General features: G+C 40.6%; 1 protein-coding gene across 2 annotated transcripts in view; it reads right to left on the reverse strand.

Moving 5' to 3' along the window:
• dennd1b (DENN/MADD domain containing 1B) overlaps positions 1–23,526 on the reverse strand; it is a 108,375-nt gene that overhangs the window by 4,866 nt on the left and 79,983 nt on the right. For both annotated transcript variants that reach the window (XM_075485702.1, XM_075485700.1), the window contains 8 exons: positions 19,772–19,873; positions 14,625–14,715; positions 12,805–12,845; positions 10,177–10,212; positions 9,688–9,744; positions 8,426–8,515; positions 511–596; positions 11–233 (listed from right to left, as the gene is read on the reverse strand). In XM_075485702.1, the coding sequence (XP_075341817.1) occupies positions 11–233; positions 511–596; positions 8,426–8,515; positions 9,688–9,744; positions 10,177–10,212; positions 12,805–12,845; positions 14,625–14,715; positions 19,772–19,873 (726 nt within the window). The remainder of the gene's footprint in view (positions 1–10; positions 234–510; positions 597–8,425; positions 8,516–9,687; positions 9,745–10,176; positions 10,213–12,804; positions 12,846–14,624; positions 14,716–19,771; positions 19,874–23,526) is intronic.

Consider the following 23,526-nt stretch of genomic DNA (forward strand, 5'->3'; position numbering starts at 1 on the left):
TCTCGCATACCGGAACCTTGTAGTCCAAATCGTCCATGGACCTGAAGAAGTCCAGGCTCTTAGCACCGCTGAGTTTTCCTTGCTCAATCGTTGTGGTGGTCAGAGAATCCAGGATTTCCTCTAACAGGTTCATCTGGCCTGACTGCGAGGAGTCCAAGTTCAGCTCGAGGGAGTAGGAATCGTCGCTGTCCTCAGTGTAAGAAGGAACATCCCCGCTGTCCTCAGAGGAGATCCTGGGTTTAAAAGACAACAGAAGGCAGCGTTTGATTTTCCTCTATATTTGTTTGCATTCAGGTGTTCGATGTTTTTCTTCATAATACAGTTTCTTTTGTATGCTGTGTGAAACATTACAGTGACTGTGCACCAACACATGCTGTAATAAATACGTCCACCTGGGGGCAGTGTTATCATGAACAAAACAACAAAAAAGACAACTATCTGCAATCAACTTTTCAATCTATAAAAAAAGATGATCTGAAAACAAAAACATAAACGCCTTTGGTTACGTACTTGCTTGCAGTGTCCAGCTCATCATCATCGAGCCCATAGCCAAGATCTTGAGGGCCCATGCTCATGGGAGACTTGTTGAAGTTTTGCTGTTAATGAGAAAAACAAAGGAGAAGGTTGCAGTTACACACACAAAATAATGCGATAAACACGGGCCCAGGGGACTCTGCTTCTCAGCGAATTAATATAAACTTGTGATAACAATGGAGTTTAAAACAAATTTGATGTTTTGCTGAGGTACAGTTTTCCATAAAACTACAATTCCCCAGAAAAATGATGCAGGTTGTGTCTGGTGGGTCCCCATGAGAAAGTATCAATAGTTTGCTTTAATGAGCCGGGAACCCACGGGCTGAGACAAAATTTGTCAAATTTGGGTCTTTAGAAATGAAAATCTTTAAGATCCCCTGCAGTAATTTGTCAAACTCAGCATTACAGCTAAACTAAAAGGCACTGGAACGCTAAGATATGGGTGACTACATCAATCATTTGCATTACGGCACCGGGCACATCTGATTGTATTTGTCACCACGGAGAGCTGAATGATAAGTGTGTAGTGTCGTTGTCTGACACAGAGGGTTTAATAAGCCACCTGTGTACCGTGTTTAATGGGCGAGTAAGGGAAGAGACAGAAGCTTTACAGAGCAGGGCAGGACTCTCCCCATGGGAGCCCAAATCTGCCCCAGGCCACTTATTAACATGCCTTCCACTACGACGCACATGTTCCTCTCACTATGTGTTCATGTTCACTGATGTTAACACTATCTCTCATTTTCTAATTTACACTCTTTGCTTTTTGCCGCTCACCTCCTGAGTCTAACCTCCTTCCTCTAAATGTCTCTCAGTCTTTCATGCACAATCGAGCATTCACGGGCTACGGCTAACATCAGAGCACTCTAAATGATTACCGCGTGTTACCATTAGTGGGCACTGTAATGTTTTCTCTGCACGTTGCTCTGTAAACTGCAAGGCGAAAATATCAAAACCGAGGAGAGGAAAAAAAAATTTCTTTACAACCCTAAAAGTGAGCAAAGCGCAGGAGTTGAGTTTTAGAAGCACAGAGAGATGTGTTGTGGCTCAAAGGTGAACAAAGGACCGAAGAGGAAGGTAATGAATGGAAAACGGAAGGAAGGAAATATAGAGAGGTGAGGAAAGACTCCTTAAAGCCCCTAAGAATGATGGGTATGGTGTGTGTGTATGTATGTATGTGTGTTTGTTGGGGGGTAGGGGGGTTGCATTGGGTCAGTATTGAAACCGTGAACCAAGCTGGTCTTGATTAGTCGCAACAGTGCCAGCCAGACAGGCGGAATGTAACGTGTGGCTGGCCTGCCCTCATTTAGGGCAACGGACTATACACACACACAGGTACGCGCACGCATACTCTGTCACATACGCACGCTACAACACACACACACACAAAAAAGGAAGAATAAAAGAAAAAAAACAAAAAAAACAACACAGAGTTAAAGTGCCATTTTCTCCATAAAAGTCAGTGAAGGAGATGTGTGCAGTAGCCACTTAAGCCTCTCAACCATCAGGCTAAACATGAACACATGTGGTGGCGCTGCTGATTGGCCGAGCCGCTCCCCTTCCATGGTAGCTTGAAGCTATAATGAAAGAGATTTCAGAGGGGCTCAGGCCTGGGATCCCTAAGCAGCCTTTAATGGATTCCTGTGTCAGGGCAGTAAATCTGGGCCGGGCCGACATGGCAGCCAGCCGAAGCAGGCCAGCAGAGCGGAGATGCACCTGTGAGACACTTGGGGAGGGTCTGCTTTGGACAGAAATACGTCCACACAAACACTACGAGCACATGTGCTGTGTGATGGTGATATGTGCCGTTACTCAGACTGTTCATTTGTGCTGTGTTTGGGAGGGCAGGGCCCCTCTTTGCGTCTAGGTGTTTATTAAAGCAAGGTGAACCCAAACACAACCAGACACAGGTCATGAAGCCTGGCCCTCTGATCTTGGTTACAGCTTTGGTGCCGTCTACCCGAGAGGAAGTTCCACGGGGAGCAGTAAATGGATGGTACCTCACTTCACGGCTTTATCAATTTGTCATTCCCTCTCTTCACTGTGACCCTTCAGTGCAACATTTAAGATTAAACTGTTTACAACAACCAAGCATTTTACAACAGATGCGCCAAATTTGGCACAGCAGTGGGTTTATCGCAGTTTTTTTTTCCTTCTTAAAAATGGCCAACATATTGCATTCGTATTGTTGGTTATTCAAGATAACAAGTAAGCTTTTGTCAGTTACTTTATTATAATTTTAATGGTTCTCCAGAGCCGGTAAGACCGACAACAGCAGTTGATGCACTGCATGTCAATGAAAACAACAATAACAAAAATATAAAGACATTCACAATGAGAGACTCTTCCCGGTTAAAGCTGTGACAGCTATGTCACCATCCCACATCTCCCCAGGCCTGACAGGACAGTGGAGAGCATGAAATAGGAGAACAACAGATTATCATACTGCTCCTTCATTAGTTTCTCTCTGTCGGCTAATGGGAAGCTGAAAGGTGAAAATGAAAAAGTGATTCTCGCTCCATGCCTCCCCGTCTCTCATTTTCTCCCTCCGTCACTCTTCTGCCAGTGACAGATGTCACCATTTCTGTCTGGGCTCTCGATTTCTTCCCCTCCGCCACGGTGCCACGGGCAAGACCGACAGAGTGAGAGCGGAGAGAGTGAAAGAGTCATGAGGGAAGCAGGAGTCAGGAAAATAAAACTAAAAACTACACCAACACTAACTCGATCAAGTATTTTTGAAGATGTAGAGGAGCCCCTTGTGTTTATTAAATATGGAAAAGATCTCAGCTGCTCTCGCATAGCAAAGAAGGGAAACTTTATTATTTGCATGTTAATTTATTACACTGATTTGTGTCCTTGAGTAGCTGGCTAAAGAACTAAAAGAATCCTGACTTACTCTTCAGCTTCAGATATAAAAAGGAGAGAGATAGTCCACAAGTCTACAACTGTGGACTGTGGGGATATGAGGCTAAGAGTTGTAAACATGACTAATCTATCCTTTACTCCAGATATCTTTACACACCAGGCCTCCTAAAGCAATGAGCAAATGCTTGAAATATAGCCAAATAAAAACATCTTCGGATTTATACAACAAATTATATTTAATTTCTGTGGTTATGAGGGGAAAATAGTCATCACCATCAATTATAGTAGCTGCATTAGGAGAAACAAACTTTCCCCTCCTGTCGCCTTCTTTCCCTGCATGAGCAGTTATGTGGAACGACTATGCCTCTCTGTGACAGGGCCAAACACTAGTGGACTTTAATAGCTGCTCTAACATGATACATTTCATATGGTATTTCTGAGTGGGCACTGATCTCACAGATTGGCAGTTTATGCAAAGAAATGCCGGTAAAATGCAAACAAACCTTTGGGAGAAGAAATGCTTTTACAGAATAACAGCCAAGTCCGTGTTTGCCTTTTTAAGAGCTCGAATAGAGAGGAGGGGGAGAGAAAAAGCGTTTGAGGAGAGAGCCACTGCTCCTCTGTCCAATTGGCTGGTTCTGAAAGGCCGCTTCCCTTTTGCTTAGAAACAGGAGCCGTATAAAAGAAGGAGAACGTGCATTAAACTCATTCTGTTCCGACTAAAGCAAACTCTTGCAGTAAAATCACCAGGTGTCTTTCTGTGAATGAGCGCAGTGCAGTACTTTAAGGCTACCAGAAGGTGGCACTTTAGTTTTAGAAAGGAAGGCGGTTGGTCCCTGAGGAAAGGGGAAACTAAGCGGAGTGGAGACAACAAACACATACAAATAACCATGAAAACACACACTCAGGTACGGACATAAACCACTGCACCTAAAGTAACCGGCGATGCATCCTAACTGCTCATCTGGCATTTACCCACAATTTTATTCTACTGAGCAGTTTTTGAAATAAAATTTCCATTCCCGAGTTATGACAAACATACCCAAACATGCACCATAATCTACAGTTCATTAATACATTGTGAATTACTTATTAGCTATTCACTTCACAGTAAAACTATTCATTTTGCTTAATGTCAATGTTTAAGCATTTTCAGTCATATAAATACACTTTGTGTTATGCATTGTGAGCAGTACCGCATAATGCACACATGTGAGTCGAAGCATGTTTGAATGTGGAGAGAAATGGCAGTGCTAATGTTCAATTCTTGAATTACAATGCACATCAGAAGTCTTGTGTACCGTGTACATATGTGTCCGCTGGTTATACACACATGAACTATCTGATGCAGCGCACCCACCCACACAGCACTTTACACTTGTGACTTTGTTCCTGTTTTACACCTTTGGAAGCCCCCCGTTTCTCCTCAACCCTGAGCTGTTCTCCGGGCTGGCATCTCTCCTACCTCACCAGGTGAGGAGTCCAGAGCCTGGGGCTGAGCCCAGCCACAAGCCTGCTGGCTGTCATTGTCCATAACACTGTCCCAACCTCTGCTCTCCTCTGTGCTCTTAACAGCTGTCACTCTGTTGCTTCCAACCTGAGGCATTTTGCAAAATGCATGCCTGTGTGTGCACATCCAGAAGACAGGCTCAATATATCTTCATGCATTAAAGGGCTGAGGTACAGACATGCTTTCTATTTGCAGCGCAGTACCGCATAAAACACACACATACACACACACACACGGACTACATATGCTAAATCTTAAACTGAATCTGGCACTAACAAACAAAACCATACAAGAGCCAGAACAGTGACTGTTGCTTGTTGTATCAGACAAGAAGTCAGCAGTCCAATGCAGCCTTGTTTGTCAAAGAAAGGATTACTCCTACATTCTTAATCAACACGCTCACCAAACGCTACAAATCACCCACATTGCCGGATACGGCTGAAATATGGATGCATATGACAGCAGCACTTCCACTTTGGTACATGTGTTGGCTGATCAAATAGAATATGAATTTTAGAACTCTTGATTATTTCGCTATGATTAATTAAAGGCGCTTCACCAGGATCATTCACTTCACTTCAAGGACAGACAGAGATGTTTGCTGAAAAAATGATGAATGATGAAAACGCAACAGGAATTTGCTTTTCTACAGGAGGATGGAATGTCTCTAATCATATGACATTTTTGGAGCTCCTGATGACAAAGTGTTTCTGAATCTACAGAAGCGAGAGAATGAGGCTTTGGAACAGCTGAAGGTTAACAAGGCATGAGACTTTGCTTTATCAATATTTAGTGGAAGGTTTTTCTATAAATAGAGTTGCTCATACTGACATGCTGAATGTAGAAGCCACTGCATGACGGACAGCAGTTAATAATCCCGGTTGCCTTTGCGTTTTCTTTAGTCTTTGGTACACACGCATGTAAATATCCAAACCTTTCACTGGCATCATGCATATTGTCTGTGCAAGCTATAGCTGAAAATGCGATTAAAAGCATGTCATTCAGTGTATGAGACTTTAAGTCTAAAAGGAAAATAAACATAAATAACCGGCTGATCTGCTTCATTGAGGTGTTGATTTGTTGATCAATGCAGGCGCGTTAAATGAGGTGGAATAGTGCATAAAGAAAGTCCATATGGCTCCTAAAATCTATATAATACATATATTCTTTATTCTATTATATATACCTGGAAGATTTTTCCAGCAATAATTTATTAAAAAAAAAAATCTGCTTCAGACAAACATGTTTTTGTCTTCTATTATGAGTTTCTGCACCACTAATGCAGTCCACAACAAGAAATCCCATGATCATATGAGGCCGTTTTATTAATTTATTAATTAATCAATTAATCTATCTATGTCGTGTTGAATTTCATTGCCTTACACTGCCAGGCGTTCTCAAATATTCATATGAGATTTTAAGACGGCGCAGACAGAGATCCTCGTCAAGGATAAGTCCAGCTAAAGGACTCCACATGTGGGCACAAGGGCTGGGGGAGGTTTTCTGATAATTTTACTTAACCTTCATTTAACCGTGTTAGTCCCATTGAGATAGATCGTTCATGCAAGAACAGCTGGTTAAAACTGTTGTGGGCAGAAAAGCAGTATCAACATTTCATAGGAAGGAGGTAAAAAAAGAAAAAAAAAAAAAGATAAAAGGCAGGTGACAAGAGTATTTCTCACCAACTGAAATGCAAATATGCTGGGAAATAAACATTTAGGTGAAAGGGAATAAATTGCAGGCGTAGAAAGCAGCGGCGTTTGAAAAAGAAAGATCTACAGCACAACGTGTCTTTATCTTATTATGTCCTCGCCAAATAATATTGCTGTGGTCGTCTAAAATAAAACATTCTTCCTGACATGTTTTTTTATAAGATTTTCCTCCCCTCTGTTCCAAACAAAACATAGCAAAGATTTAGCATTTCCAGAACATTTGTCTTAAAAAATGCTTTTGAGAGTTTCAGTCTTTCAGAGTTAGTGAACACCGACAGGTCATAAATTATCGAGGCCTTCGTGGCTTTTGAATTGACAGTTTTGGTTTCAATTGACTGAAAAGAATCAAACTTCAGATACCAAAATCCTGGTGCGTTTGCAAAGAGTTTTAATTGGTCTGGTGTAATATAGTGATATACCGAACACTGTCAGAGACTATAAACAGTAAATGAAAACTGGGAGGACCACTGTGTATGATTAAAGAGAAAGTCATTGACTACATGTAAACACACACACAAAAGCCGTGCTGTGGGACACGCCGTCCTGTGTCCTGCCTGTCCCTCCTCCAGTGGTCTCCAGAGACCTGTTACTGTGGCGATGAGCAGGGCTCAATGGCATGAACATGAGTGTGAGCGTGTGCACATCAACTGCATGTTAACAGTTAATCTGTGTGTCTGCGTGTGTGTTGGGCCGTCTTTGTGTGTGCACTGGCTCGGGGGGGGGGAGCGGGGTGTGTCCGAAGAGGCCTTTAGAAAAGCCCTAATTGCCGTTCCTCTCCTCTCCCCTGGCCGTCACACCTTCCCCACGCTAAGACTTTCCAGCCTCATCACACACACACAGGAAACACAACACTAATTAGACACAGCACAACCTCTCCTAATCACGCTCTTACATGGCTGTGACCAAAATGTCAGCGTGTGCATGCGGACTTGTTTTTTTGTTGTTTTTCTTATTTTTTTGTGCATTTTTTTTTATTTCTTTTAAACAGAATTCGAGTCTCACAAAGATGTGGAAGAATTCCAGCCGGGTCTACAGAGGTGTAGATATGAGGTGGGAGATGATATAACCGGTATCCCCGAGGCTGTGTGCATGTGTTTAGTACAGAAGTGTGCAATTATAATGGCATGAAACTATAGTCGCGAAGCTGAGGGATATATGTGTACATTTTTATTTAAACTGAGCTACGGTCTGTTATAATTCAACTAAAAACTATTTTAACTCTCCCTATATATATATATATTTATTGATGAATGCTTATTTTGTGAGCCTGCATACGCTGGCACATCCCACTCAAACTCTGCACACAACAAAGAAAAAAAAACTGTGCTATCCACTTATGGTGCACAAGCATATTCTTCAGAGGAAATGCTGACCAGCAGATGAGTTGCTTCGACTGTCCGTGCTGTTCAGAGGAAAATACTGAATGTACAACATAAGTGTGTTGGGAAGAAAAAATGCTTAGGATTACATTTGGAGCCCTGACAAACTACTGTACTTCCCAGAGCTGTTACAAGAGAGGAAGAGACAGTTGGGGGGGAGAGAGGGAGAGTGGGATGGAGATAAAAAAGGAGTTAAAAAGATCTGGAGCTGGAAAATTGAGTGTGTGTGTGTGTGTGTGTGTGTGTGTGAGTGTGTGTGAGTGTGTGTAGGGGGGGCGACGAGAAAAAAAAAGTGGATGTAAAAGAGTGCCGAAGTGGAAGACTGAATCCATGTTGGTCAAGTGAAAAGTGAGCTCTGGTATGATCAGTCAGTGTAAATGCAGTTAACTCATTTACTGATGTGCATCTGTGTGTGTGCATCATACCCGTCTCATCTTCTGCAGTCTCCTTGGAGACAGGCTCTTGGTGCTGGTGGGAGACCCTGCACAGACTGTCATCCCCTCTTCTTCTTCTTCCTGAGAGAGAAAAAGGAATGTAAATCTAACACTTTCTGAGTTAGAAATGACCTATCCTGACGTGCAAATTTCTGAACTGAAGCAAGGCAGTCCTTTCGTCCAACTTGTTCCCATTTGTCATTAACGTTTAACCAATCTAAAATATTTCTCTGTTGTATTTGACAGTTTCTCCTTTGTAACAAATCCCAAGAAAATACATTTTCCTAAAATACTTAACCTTAGTAAAAAAAAAAATTATTTGTTAAGCCACAGTCCTCATTTCAGGAACATGGCTAATATATTGTATCTGTTTCCACTTTCTTCCTACAGTAAATACTTACTGGAGAATCCATTCAGTGGTACAAAATAGTCATCAATGATTACAATATATACTTTGGATTTTATATATATCTTTAGGTAAGAATGAACTAGGGTGTCAGAGTAAAAACATGGAAGTGAAGTTTAAAAGTACTGACAGGCACCTATTACATTCTGTGATCATTTTTCTTTTGGTCTGGCTTCATCTATTAAAAGATTTTCCTATCAAGTTATGGCAAAAGCCCCTATAACAACCCCTCTGATCGGGTTATTTTTCATGTATTTTAGAATCCTTGTGCAAAGCAGATTGTGTACGAATTAATTTCTCTACTGAACAAACAGGATAACTGCTTAACTTCAAAATCAAATGGACCCCTGCGCCCCTGTTTGGATCCATCGTTCGTACTTGTGTGAGCAAACACGCTGCAGATTGGTGCGTACGCTTCCTGTTCATCATCGGTGCCCTCGCTCCTCTTTCCCACTGACAGATCAAACTGCTATTGCCTTATCAAATCCATCAGGATTATGGAAACATACACCTCGTTACATTAGCTTTGAGGAAATCACAGGCTCACTGATGAAATATGCAGACAATAAAAGAGAAAGAAGGGCTGGGGCTCAGATGACATGACAGGCCATAGCCAGAGGGGCGCTAGTTAAAAATGTACAGCCCCGAACAAAGCGCTAAGCAGGCTTCAAGAGTCATTAAAAGGCCCCTACGTCAGAATCACACACTCCATGTAAAGCAGCCTTCCTGTCTGTTTCTATGAGTGAGGCACGTGTCTGTGTGCCTCAGAACAGAGTTGTGTACATGTGTGTTGGCACGCCAATCAGTGCACGAGTGTCAGAAAGGTGTGAAGGTCCACGCAGCTCACCCTTGCTTTAAGTCTGCCCTTAATGTCCCGAATGCCCCTCTTGGCCTGATGCTTGGCCTAGGAGGAAGAAAAACAACACACACTCACACATATTACTAATCAAAACATGTTGCATTAACATTCTGTTCTGGTTTCATGTAACTTCAAGAAATGCTTTGATCCCTGTGGCAAAAACACGCAGACAAAAGGCTGCATAAGAGAGCCTCACACACGAACAGGAGGCGATAACATGAAAGGGCACCCTGACCACCTATTGTACGCCACATAACGACACGACACTGCTCATCACACATTCAGCAGTCATGAACAATGCTCCTTTTTAGCTCCATGACCAATTACAACACACACCGTTTTCAAGCTTATTTCGATCCAATACAATTTCCACTTCTCTACAGATGCTGAAAAATGTCATCCGAGGTCTGTTCAAACTAATTTCTCCAGATCTGAGAATGCTTAACAACAACTTGAAGAACATCGTAAAAGAAATACCTTCGTCACAGCCGTGTTGAAGAATGCTCCTCCTCTCTGTAAGAGACAAACTGTGTCAGTCACTCAAAGCCATTTAGGGTAAATCCTTACACATATACACACGTCTAAATAAATAGCGTTTCCTGTCCGTCATTGCTTTCAAAGGTGCTTTAACCAAATAATAATATTTGGTCAAAGGATGATGTTCAATATCTGTCCACAATGCCAAATTATCAGATGGCTAACGCAGACAATCATGGACGCTTATCTCTTAGAATCACCAATTAGCTTAAAATGCATGTCTGTGGACTGTGGGAGGAAGCCAGATAATAAACCCATGCCACCTATCAAACTAAATATAGACTACTACAAAAGTAATCCCTTTCAATTATCACTTGTGCCCATTGGAAGTGCTTAGAGCTCCTGCCCTCATATTCTATTAATTACTTATTTTGCTGAGTTTGGGGAGTTTTCAAAATGCAGCCACTGGGCAGCCAATGTCTCAAAACCAGCCAACGACAGTGCAGAACTATAAAAAGAAAAATCCAAGTTACAATGCTGTTTTCAGTCCCTCTACTACTCTGTTTGTTTTCTCTCAAAAAGATCAATAACAAACAGGGAACCGAAGTAACAATGCATTCAGATAGGCAGTCAGTATATAAGCTGAGTTTCGGTTTTATCGCTCAACTTGGCCATTTAACATTTAACTGGAATGGTGTCCTTGTCACAGCATACAAGAAGGGGGAGGGAATCAATGTATTGACCTGAGTATGTCTGCTTCAATTATGACAAGTGATGATATGCCCCCTTTCAGCTCATTAGTATTGGGCTTTTTCCAGTTTGTTCACCTATTAAGTCATAGACAAAAAACAACTGACAATATTTGTTTGCTGCAAATTGGTTAAGAAACGAGGGGTGCACAGCTTTACAGCTCCGTAAATCGTTTACATAAGTGCTGTACAATGTTTTTTGTAGAAATGAGGTGTACTCTATCCTTTATGTTTTTTGTCTTTTGTTAACGGCTTCTTCCTTTTCCGTTTACACGAGAATTTTCAGGTCAATGTCAGATGGAAAAAGTGGAGCATACTCAGACTGGTTTCAGTCTGATTGAATACATACATGCAGACAGATGAACATGTTTACATGCATCTAAAAGGTTGGTTTTAGTCTTAGTAGCGCAATAATTTAATGTCATACAAATGTACTCACTCACTTTCTTGCTTAGCATACTGATATTTGCTAATATCATCTCTAGAAAGAGATATGCTTATTCAAATCTGTAGAATCTACATGAATGGGATTATTACAAGATTATGTGTTGTAAATTTCTGTTTTCAATGTTTTGTGGGGATCTTAATAGTAAGTTGTGCGTTGTCCATAAAGTGGATATCTGCTGGCTACAATGGAAGCACCAAAGCTCTGGCTATTGCTCAGAGTCAGAGCCAACAGGCAACAGCTAATGGGAATTAATTTATATCATAACTCTGACATCAAATTTTTTTCTTTTTGTTAAAAGCTTTGCAAGTAAATGCCATGCTTTAGCAATCAGTTTCATTGTTTCCTAAGTGAGTTTGCACACATTCGCTATACAATGATCCAGGGTGACCTCATCATTCAGTGATCATTATTTCTACAATTAACACCAAAAACCACCCGAGTAATATTAAAAAACCAAACAAACTTCTGCAGCTGTCAACTGCAGACAACAGTGGTGATGCTGGATGAAGTGTTGTATCACTGAGCCATGGTATACAGAGATTTACAGCATTAAAGAGGTTTTTATTTAGAATGTGTATAAAACCGTGGTAGAAGGGACTGTACATGATTGATTTGTACTTTGAGTTCTGCAGACTGACATTATGGTACCCTGTCTCTCTGCCTGCCTTTCTTCTTTTCTCTCTTCAAGATGCTGCTTCCCTCCTTTGCCTTCTCTCTGTTTGGTCTTTAGTGTAAGCACAAAGCGTCGGCTAAACGGCTAAACACAGTAAATGGCAGACAGCGTTTCAGAAGTTGGCAGAGGGAGAAGAGGAGTGGGGCCGAGGTGAAGGCCTTTCTTATAGATCCCTGTCAGTCAGGAAGTGTGAACTTTAACAAACCTTTGAAGAGCACTCTAGAGAACTAATTCAGCCTTAGCTGACGGCCTGGGGAGATAGGGGAGGGTAAGGGAGAGAGAAAGGGGGAGAGGGATGGGGAGCAGGGATGGGAGTGTGACAGAGATGAAAAGAGGGAGAGAGATAAAGACGGATAGGAAAGGGAAGGAAGGGATAGGAGGAAAGAGGCAGAAAGAGATGAAGGAGGGAGGGATGTATGTTCTTGAGTTGGTTCAGCGGAGTAACGCTTGTGTTTGCTGCCAGATCAACATGTCATGTCGGAGGACGTCTTGTCACGTCAAATCACTTCTGTCTTCCTCCTTGTCTGTATCCACTGTCCTGCTGCACGCGCCGCTACACACACACACCACACTGCACTCAAACTGGATCTGTACATTCAGGAAGCCCCCTCATTCCAAAGGCAACACCAAGACTTCAAACACCAAGCTGTGTCAATCAGGCCATCAATTAAATATAACTCAGGAATAATATGTGTGAAACGTGAAAACTCTACCGATAAAAGTTCCTGGGTACGAGACACAGGATTTTCTGTAAATACCTTCACAGTGTACATCCACTGCTGGTAAGACCTTGAATTACCTGAGGGGAAGAATAAAAGACAGCAGATATTAATTAATAATTTTGCACTCAGTGGCATACTTTTTTCCTGGTAACGCAAAAGTCGCTGTGTATGTTACACTGGGACACAATCGTATATCCAGGAAAACCCAATAATGAGCAGTTAGGTTTGTGAATATGTGGACACCGGCACAGCTTCTGTTATTTTTGTCCTAAAGTGGGTTTAAAGCGAAGACTAAATTACATCTCTTTAATATTTAGAACTCTCATTTTCAGGGACTCAAATTTAATTGGACTAATCAACACAACAATCAATAAAATGTTCGTTCTTAACACTTTGTCAAGAATCCTTTGCAGGTAATTACTGCCTGAAATCTGGAACCCATAGACACCACCACAGAATGGGTCTGCGATGCTTTGCCACACCTTCGCTGCAGCTGTCTTTAGTCAGTTGTGGCCTTTAGTTCCGGTCTTCAGGACATGAAAAGCAATCCAATCATTTCCAGACTCAAATGTACAGGTATAATACACACTGGGATGTACTGTTGTTTTTCTAAAATTGTAAAACATTGACAAAATACAGTCCTATGATAAAAATAACAGATATGACCCTTAAGTCTCTTTTCAGTACAAGTGCTGAAGTAAAAGTTTTTTAATGATATTCTTTAATAGTCTCTACAGAATGTGGCAAAGTAAATTCTAATTCTGAATTCAAATAGACAACTCAAAGGGCTTTCTTTATTAAAGCTTATGCCATATTTCACCATTTCAATGTGAATGTCTGTTGATTTTCTGTTAAAATTCAGCTAATCTTACTGAAAAAAAAAAAAAAAAAAAATCTGAATTTGGCTTGTAAAACCGTGATGGGGGATTGTTTTCAGTGAAGATTTTCCGACTGTAATGGTTTGTTATTGTGTCACATGCTTCAGCTACAGAATTACAAATGAACATGTGCTGAGTAAGGATGAGAGCTGATTGGCCCAGTTCTATGATAAAAACACCTGAATGAAACATTTCCTGTCATGTAAATACATCTAAAGAACAAAATCACCTTATTTTTTCAACACCTCTGTGGGATTTATCTATTGATCTTGATCATATTTACAGTTACTTTTATAGAAACAAATGCTGTTGTGAAGTCTTCTGCGTGGGCCGTGTGTTTGCAGTAAATTGGAGAAATATGATAAAGTGAAAATGCTTTCAATACCTGGCAGTGTTGGCGGATGTGTTTGTGGTATGAATGACAGGCTGTAAACAAATGTTGCATTAACATGTATAACGTCTGTTTATGTTATTGTGATTAAACTGTTTAATCATACGCACAAAATGTCTCATTTGCAAAATAGTGCTTTTTATGTCGATCATGTGAGGGCTGGGAGGAAATGTCTCATAAGGCCAGGTCGCCCCATCACTTTGCCTTCCCCCTCCATCCTAAAAAGAATTAGAACACCCCATTCGTCTTTAAAGCGTCCTATGTGGCTTCAGTTGTGAGTTGCTCAGGAAACCTTACAGCAGCTTTCAAACATTCAAAACAACGAAGAGTCAAAAACCAGACACATTTTTATATTTACATAGGTTAAAGCTTACTCAAGATCCCGGAAGAGCAGTAGAAATATAAGAATATTTGAACCGATTATATGATTTGATCATTTACTGTTTTACAGATTTGGGATGAAGTCTTTGAACCATTGGAAAGATTTTAAGAACAATAAATTTATAAGTTCCTACAATAGCAACTGTGTGCCGCATTAAAAATAAATATAATGGAACTAATTGATGGACACGTCTAGCACTACTCACTTCCACAGAAGCCCCCCTCTGTGATCTCTTCTTCAAACACGTCGGTGAAGCCGCGGCCTGCGTTCAATTTGGCCAGCCGTCCGTCGATGAACTACAACCATAAATTACAACATGCTTATTAAAGGCTGGAGGAGGGGGTGTGGACACACTAACACATATACACACACACACACATATATACACAGATTCAAACACTCCAGCCACAGTGGGGTGTTATTAATCCTACCTGACGGAAACTACATCCCAAGATTAGGTGGACTTGCAGGTAATAGGGATTTGTTAATGTGGAGCAGGTGAGGGATTAGAGCAGCAGACTACATGCTGCACACTGTCTGAGACATGAGGAAGTTTCATTTCCTCCCTTTGTAACATGTAGCGCATAAAACTCCATCTCATAAATATTGACTCAACAGCCAAGACAGCTACATTTTTCATGAGCAGAGTCACAAAAGAGCATAAAAAAAAGTCATGCAAACACATGACTCAACAGCTGAGATTAACAGAGTAAACTAACTGCATTTTTGATAAGATATTAGGGAAGAAAGAATGATACTATGCTTATGACAGTTCTAAACACAGCAAAGGCTTTTCTGTTGCACTTTGACTCATCCTAAGAGCCTCAGCGCCTCATCTAGTGCACTTTACAGTTTAAAGTTCTGTGGCCACTGTATTGTCTTGTGTTGAGGTTGTGTTTTCTGAGAAAATAAATGAATAAATAAATAATCTTTTTAAAGAACGGAGCGTGAGTAGAATCTAAATCCTCCCTGTTTAAGTAAATCCCACCACACTGACGTCAAACTGCTGTGATTTCCGTGTCCCCTTGCTAAGAATTTCTGAAAATATCTGGAAAGTTGTGTTTTCTTTTCAAGTTTCCAGTGTGGAAACAAACAAACATCTATAATGTTGAGTTGTTTTTTTTTTTAACTCCTAATATAATCATATAGTCAGTTCACTAAAATGCACAGAAGCCAACTTCAGAGAGATTAGATTGAATTTTTTTTGAAGATTTTTTTTTTTACTGTAAAATCTTTTACAAGCTATTTTTGTATACAGGTAAGATCATCCTGATTGTCTTTAATAAAAACAACAAATGGACAAAAACTCGATAGCAACATATAGTCTGATTGTTTTCATTTATTCATGTATTTATTTTTTCTAACTGTAACAATCCTACTGCAGCCCCTCTAAGTGTGTCCACAGTGTAACACAGTACAGACTGTTCTAGGGTGCGTGTCCTCAGGGACAGCCTGCTAACTAGCGACCGACACGGCCACCCGCACCTCTGGTCAGGAGAGCTGGAAACTCATCATTAGATCATTTTAATGAGAGGTGAGACTGCAGGTTCCATCTACTGCTCTGGTACATGGCTGGCCCAATTAGCAGAGATAATCAACCCAAATCATCACCTAGCCCAAGCCTCCACTTACATCCCCTACCCCCACCCCGACTCAAACCCAAGCCAGATTATGTGTCGCACTGTGGGCCTTAATTAGGCATTACTCAAGAATGGCAGACTGTGATCATGCACGTGCAAACCAACACTAACAAACGCTCACACTTTAAACATGTGTATGTACATGGGGAAAAACAGTACCAATGAACAAAAGACGAGGATTCTTATTCTTTGTTTTGAGAAATCCACCACGAAACTAAAGGTATTACGACAAAATCAGGGTAAAACAAAAGCAGAATTACTAAAAAGCATTTAGGTTTTGTCAAAATTCATTCAACCAGGCTTGCACTTCCTGAAACATTAAATGGTTTTACTTCGACTGTTGCTGATTTTGACAAAGAGACTCGAGCCAAACATATGAATACAGTCAAGCCAAAGCATGCTAAACATATTCAGGCACACAGAGTTGCAAACTATAAACCCTGCTCATTCTCTTCATGTCTACATGTCATCTTGTTTTCATGATACTATTTCGGGAAGTAAAAAGGAAGAGTTATCTCATTTGTCTACCAGCACACTGACTCATTCACAGGTTAGTCACCATGGTCTGGATTTATTCAAGGTCTGGAATTGAGGAGCCAGTAATTGGGATTAGGTCTCTACAGGGAGCCTAAATGGGCTTCAAGTATTTCCCTATTTGTTGAATTCCAGCCAATTTTGCCATGATCTTAACTGGTTACTAGAGCACGTAAATCCAAATTTAAGGAAGGGAAGTGGTAATCATATGCTGTGACGCATGGCACAAAAATACTCTTTAAATCATAATCAATGATGTTCATAAAGAATTTTTTTCCAGAGCTGGTACCCTGCAACCATTACTAATACTGCATACTTCCAAGATTTAATTACACATTTGGTTTTGCTCGTAAAAGCAGCTCTTTCCAAGATTACATTGGCAATTCTGTTCATATACACCAAGAATGAATAAATATACATATAGAGGATCTCTGGCAGTAAATGATAGGAGTACAAGTTCCCCTACAGACTCTCCTACAAGAAGAAGAGAGTTAATTTACTCTCAGTCTCTGCTCACATAATATACACATGACAATGGGAGTGTGCTTGTGAGTCCGAAAGAGTGTAGGAGCTGAGGATGGGTGATAGGAAGCAGGTTAATGTTGACAGATGTTCCCCCGCATTCTTTGGGAAGATTTCTCCCACTTGTTCTGTTCAACAGGGATGGGCTGCTGGACTGAGCAGAGAAGAAAATGTCTGAGTGTGTTAAAAGCAGACAATGTGGCCTGAGTGTATCATTTGTTTTAGAAGTAGTTTAATGTATTTTACTTCTAAAGGAATAAGATTTGTGCTTATTGAAATAATGTCAACATTGAAAATAAGATCACTTGCAAGCCAGCGTAGATATTCATCCCCCCAAAACGGTAAGGAATTTGTCATAACGTAGATAGCAGTGGCCTAAAATCTGACAGTTTTTCAGTCCACTGGGTAATTCACCTCCCCACGTAATCACAGTGTGCTGCTGATTTGGATTAACAGCTCCTCAAATTATGAAACTTTTACTCAAGGCCGATAATAGAACAAAACGGGTAATTTAAAGAGAGTGAAAACTCTCAATCAATCAATGAAGTACCAGCAGAAAAGTAATTTCCTGTTGAGATACGGTAACACCTCAAGCTCAGGTAACACTTCAGTTAAATGCACATGTGGTTGAGCCAGTGTATAATGTGAGCTGAGGTCATTCCAGTCCAAGAATATGTTTTAAATTTTGGAAATTTAATCTAGTCAGACAGAGTAAAATCTCAAGCTTTGGCTATTGTTTTCAAATGAATGAATAATTTTAACCACTCAACATGCTCATGGAGGTAATTTCATTATACTTGAGGACTGAAGACTTTACAGCTTTATAACTGAGCAACCCAACCTGCTTGATTATAACAACCAAGCGGAAAAACCAACCGACCGCAGCTTTGATGCCCTGTGAGACCCCTCTGACAACAATCCCACCGGGAAATAAAGCAAAAGCATTTAACTTCAGCCAGAGAGTAGGGAAAACAACCAAGAAAGACAAATAATCAATTAAATAAGTACATTTTAGATAGGACAAGATAGGATGCTTCTCCCTGCTCAATGCAACATTTGTGGGGTCTAATCTGTTTAAATACATCTATACATATATCAAATGCAGTTCATTTGTTTCACTTGGGCAAATACCACAGAGGCCTCAGTATTTCATGCATATCTAATCAATATGTGATCATGTCTGCAAATAGGATTAAGATAAATGATGAGTCAAAGGCCCAACAAGAGTTGGTATAAAAGGATTCAGTGTATCTCTATTCCCAGAAAGTGTCTATCCGTGTAAAAATTGATGCGTTTGTGTGTGTGGTCAAGGCAGTTGAGTACTCCTTGCATGTTTGTGAGCGGATATGGGTCATAGCCAGAGCAGCACTCGGGCGAACCACTGGCCCATCTCACTTTAGCACAAAGAGGAGTGGAGCAGATAAGCTCAACCCATCCCCTGTGCTGGAGAGGAGGAGGAGATAAGGGCCCGTTTCCCAATGCTACCGCTGAGGCAGAAGCCAGCCGGGAGGATGCTTTGAACTGCAGCTCACTATCTGCTCTGCCTGGGAAAATTAGGAACAGGGTGTCCAGAGAAACAAAAGGCTGATTGAGGGCCGCTGTGCTGTACTCTCGGGGGTAAATCACACTACTATCATAGGTCAGAGAGCACAAAGGGTGAGGGAGAGTCTAAGAGAAGGGTGAGAGGAAATTTTCTTTGGAGCCAGAGATGTCTTTCCTCTCGGCTTTGACTCCACTAAGTTTAGAATCACTAAAGGGATTTGGGAGGGTGAAACGTATTCAGTAAACAAAAATGAAGTGAAACCACATATGAATAAAGGATACCTGCTCCAGTCAGACAGACATTAATAAACATATCACCTATTAGTGGTAAGTTTCCGAGGAGCAAGTTGAGATCTGGCCTGATTTGTTTTGCTTACAGATTTGTGTATACATGTTGAGGGCAGAGTACAAACTCAGCACGGTTTTGTACAGTCAGTGTACTTTCAACAGGCCTGACTTATCATGGTTTTGTTTGTACTGCGGATAAAACTGAGCAAACAGAGAAGCATTAAGATGTGCACTCAGAGATAACCACAGTAAACAGTCTATAAGGGTCAGTAACCGTGCATAATCCCAGGCTTCACTCTTCTACATTCCTCCTCACTCTGAACAACTTAACTGTCAAGATACTAAATGCCAACTCTGACCAGCTGACAGTTTGCCGACAATAAGAGGAACTGAGAGACACCGTCCATCTAAATACAATACAAAGTCCTTTTAAAAAAAAAAAAAAAAAAAAAAAAGCATAAAACTTCTAAAATAAACTGATACAGAAGGGAAAGACTGAACCCACCAATGCAAGCCATTTGTGCTTGCTTCTGGTTTACCATACAGAACAGTTCATGTACTCATAACAACGACAGCAGACGATCACGATGTGAGGATGAACAACTTCTGCCTTCTACACAAATACGCAAAGACACAATGTACATAGTCTATATAACTCCTACGTTTTCAAAGATAAAATCTTTTATTGTTTACAGTATGTAATATCAGTAGTTAGTACAGGTGAACAGAAACAAACAAACACACACACACACACACACACACACACACACACACACACACACACACACACACACACACACACACACACCGACACAGATGTTTGTACCTGTTTAAAGAGCTGCAGGTTGACAGCCATGGACAGGAAGTTCTTCATGGTGCTTGAGCGATGGTTCACAAAGCTCTCTTCACAGAAGGTGATTGGCTCTCCCTGAGAAATCCGCCGAGACAATATTGACACAAATTAAAATAGACAATTAATTTTAATTCATTCTTCCTCTTTTACAGTCCATACATATCCATTTATTATCAGGTGTACTTAGCCAAGAAATGAGCAAGAGAAAGAAGGGCAGAGGCCCTAAACTAAGCAGACTCTTTGCAGTATGATTCAGAGCTTCGCATCATGTGGATTATTATTATGAAATGTAACAAACCATTTCTAACCAAGGAGTATTTCAACTGATTTCTTCATTAGTGAGAAAAAAAAACAAATAACAGAAAACTAGAGAGGAAGAAGTTTGAGAGAAAATAAAACCTTTAGAGCCGCTCCTCTGGCAGCACACATATGATCTACCCCGGACCAAACGATGGTGTCCCAGTAAACTTCCCAGTTCTCCAGATGAGCATATTATCACATTATTACCATTTCTTACATCATGTCTGTTGGGCTGTGAGCTATAGACATGAAGGATGACAACAGAACCACTCCAGGCCAATCACACGCTGCCCTCCGGTTATTTCCAATTCATATTTTCTCATAATTAACATAATCTCACATATTTCAATGATGCTCTAAATTCCTCTGAAGTAAAACAATGTGCTTTGTCTGTTCAAGGCTACAAGCACTGTGTGGCACATAAAAACAACTTCACAACACTGGAGACTAACCTCGTTTTCAGGGATGGGCGGATGATACCAGTGGCCCAAATTACATCACAGGAATACAGCTCCACTTACATCACTAAAAGTTTTAAAGGCCTGTTCTCTTATAAAAGTTGAGTTGAAAGCAGTATGATTTGTGGTTTAGTTTTACCAGCTTTGGCCTCCACAGCTTACATACTAAATGCTACTAGAATAATACTTGTCAAGAACCTCAGTAGCTAAAATCTTTTGGTTCTCAGACATGCACTAAATGACAGCCTCTACTGCTGAGGGATCCTCCCAAAGTTCAAAGGTGAAAGGAGTGTAATAATATTGGTTTAATGTGTTTTACATGAGTTGTACATGATCTCAGAAGGAGGGTTGTAATTCACAACAAAAGGTAAAACTTGATAACTCAAAATGATTTTCACTTCATGCTTCCGAGGCTGAGAAATAAAGGGCTCTACTAAACACTGACAAGTCTTACAGAAAACCCTCAGGTTTTCAAACACAGCATAGGCTTTAGAATGCTTTTTTCAAAGGGCATCTTGGGTTTTAAAGAGTCATGAATGAATCATTTTACACTGAAGAGATACAATGTGATTAAGCTGCTCTGCTAGTTAACTCCTCCAAGGATGCTACAATCACTTCTATGGTGTAATTCATCCACACTTAACATTAAAATATGATCATACTCCTGTCTATACATTATTTAAACATAACATACTCCTCTTGTAACTCATCTTGTTGAACAATGTGTTGTTGTTCTTTTGAATTTTAAACTAAAACTAGAAAAACATTTTTAAATGGGATCAAACTAGCTGCGACGCCAGATGAAGATGCCTTACACGAGGAGTAAAAAAAGATACTGAACAGATGAAAGAGGCATAAAGGGTTTCCTCTACTTCTGGTGAACTTTCCTTAAAGTTTAACTTGGACCGTTGTGAGGCCACAGACAGAGGACTTGTTGCTGCTCTAATAGGGATTTTTACCTGTAGTGCATTATTTTTTTTGTTTTAGGTGAACTTTCCTCAACCATATTACATCTTAAAATAACCCACCACGCTCTTGGAACAAATTGTATGTTCTTGCAGATAAGATGCACATGGAGGAGTCTAAAATTGTCTTTACCGCTGTTAAATATGTGATAACACCCGGACAACCCTCACACAGAATTGCCACGTTTTGCTGGACGATTTGAACTGGCATGAAGCCTAGTTGGTTGGAAATTAAGCCAATTCTGCCCCTTAACAGTACAGAGCACGCAACTTAGAAATATCTACACCCACTTACCCAAGTTGGCTTCCTCAGTGGTGGTAGAAACTAATGTGAATCACTATTTCAAGTTCTTTTGTCAAAGATGTGTGATACTTTGAGCTGGTGAGAAGCAACTGGGGGGGGGGCGTGAGCTGAAACTGATGACCTAAGAAATCCCCGTGTAATCAGTAGATAACTTCTCAACTCATTATCATTTTCCAGTTTTCTTTCATTTACAACTCAGCAAGACACCCACTATGCATCCACACCCCTCCCTCTGTTGAGGCATACGGATCTGTGAACCACACAGCGCAGCTCAGTTCCATCTCTGAAGACCTTTTTTTAAAGCTTTGAAAAATGAATAGTAAAGTGATATTCCACAAATATTAGAACACAGGATCTCCTCAATATCTTCATTAAATCAGAGGTGCCGTTTATGTATTAGCTTGTATATTCAGTCCAAGGCTTTTATGCAAACCACTGTGAGCGTGAGTGAACTGAGAAATTACTGCATGTTGTGCTCAAACACAAACATACCACATCTCAGCGTTTGTGTCAGAGGGGAGGCAGTTTGTTCGTATACTGTCTGTATGCAGAGAAAAGAGAGACAGCATCAATAATGTAGCATCTTGACTCCAGGAGTCCACAAAGTCCAATTAATCTCAAAGCCAAAGGAACAAAGGCTTTGCTATTTGACAAACAGGACATGGTGTAGTTTGCTCTTGCCTGACTTAGACTTGCTAAGCAGAGACAATCTAGAAAAGAAATGTTGGGGAGGGCTTAGTAAAGGAGAGTTAGATGCCAAAGATGGCTAAAGGGGATCTTCAAAGGGAACGTCCTTACTCTTCCCAGCTCCTCTGATATTTCACTGTTTCAGACAGGCCCACCTTAGCTCTGTGTGTCCCGACTGAAAACACATCTTTTACCCCCATTCAAAACTGACCCGGTCTAAACAGTCACAAGTCAAGTTTGGCACCTCGAAAGAGATTGTTAATATGTGCTACACATTATGAGGAGAAAATATGTTAATTTCATGTCTGTGATTACTCCTGACTGAGGATATGAATACAGCGGGTGAAATAAGTATTGAACATGTCACCAATTTTCTCAGTAAATATATTTCTAGAGGTGCTATTGACATGAAATTTTCACCAGATGTCGGTAACAACCCAAGAAATCAAACCATAGATATCCAGAAATTAAGTTAAGTGTAATAATGTGGAATGGCACAGGGAAAAAGTATTGAACACGTGAAGAAAAGGAGGTGCAAAAAGGCATGGAAAGCCAAGAAACCAGCTGAAATCTCCCAGTAATTAGAAAGCAATCCTGCTCCTTGTCAGTGCAAATTAATATCAGCTGGTTCAGTACCAAATGATAAAAAAGGTATATATGTGTCTCTGGTATCACACAAGAAACATCTCATGATGGGTAAAAGTAAAGAGTTCTCTCAAGACCTTTGCAACCTTATTGTTGCAAAACATAATGATGGCATTGGTTACAGAAGGATTTCTAAACTTCTGAATGTTCCAGTGAGTACTGTTGGGGCCATAATCCGGAAGTGGAAAGAACATCATTTCACCAAAAATCGACCACGACCAGGTGCTCCTCGCAAGATTTCTGACAGAGGAGTGAAAATAATTATCAGAAGAGTTGTCCAAGAGCCAAGGACCACCTGTGGAGCGCTTCAGAAAGACCTGGAATTAGCAGGTACAATTGTTTCAAAGAAAACTATAAGTAATGCACTCA

Source organism: Odontesthes bonariensis, chromosome 15, assembly GCF_027942865.1.
Source record: "Odontesthes bonariensis isolate fOdoBon6 chromosome 15, fOdoBon6.hap1, whole genome shotgun sequence".
Lineage (NCBI taxonomy): Eukaryota > Metazoa > Chordata > Actinopteri > Atheriniformes > Atherinopsidae > Odontesthes > Odontesthes bonariensis.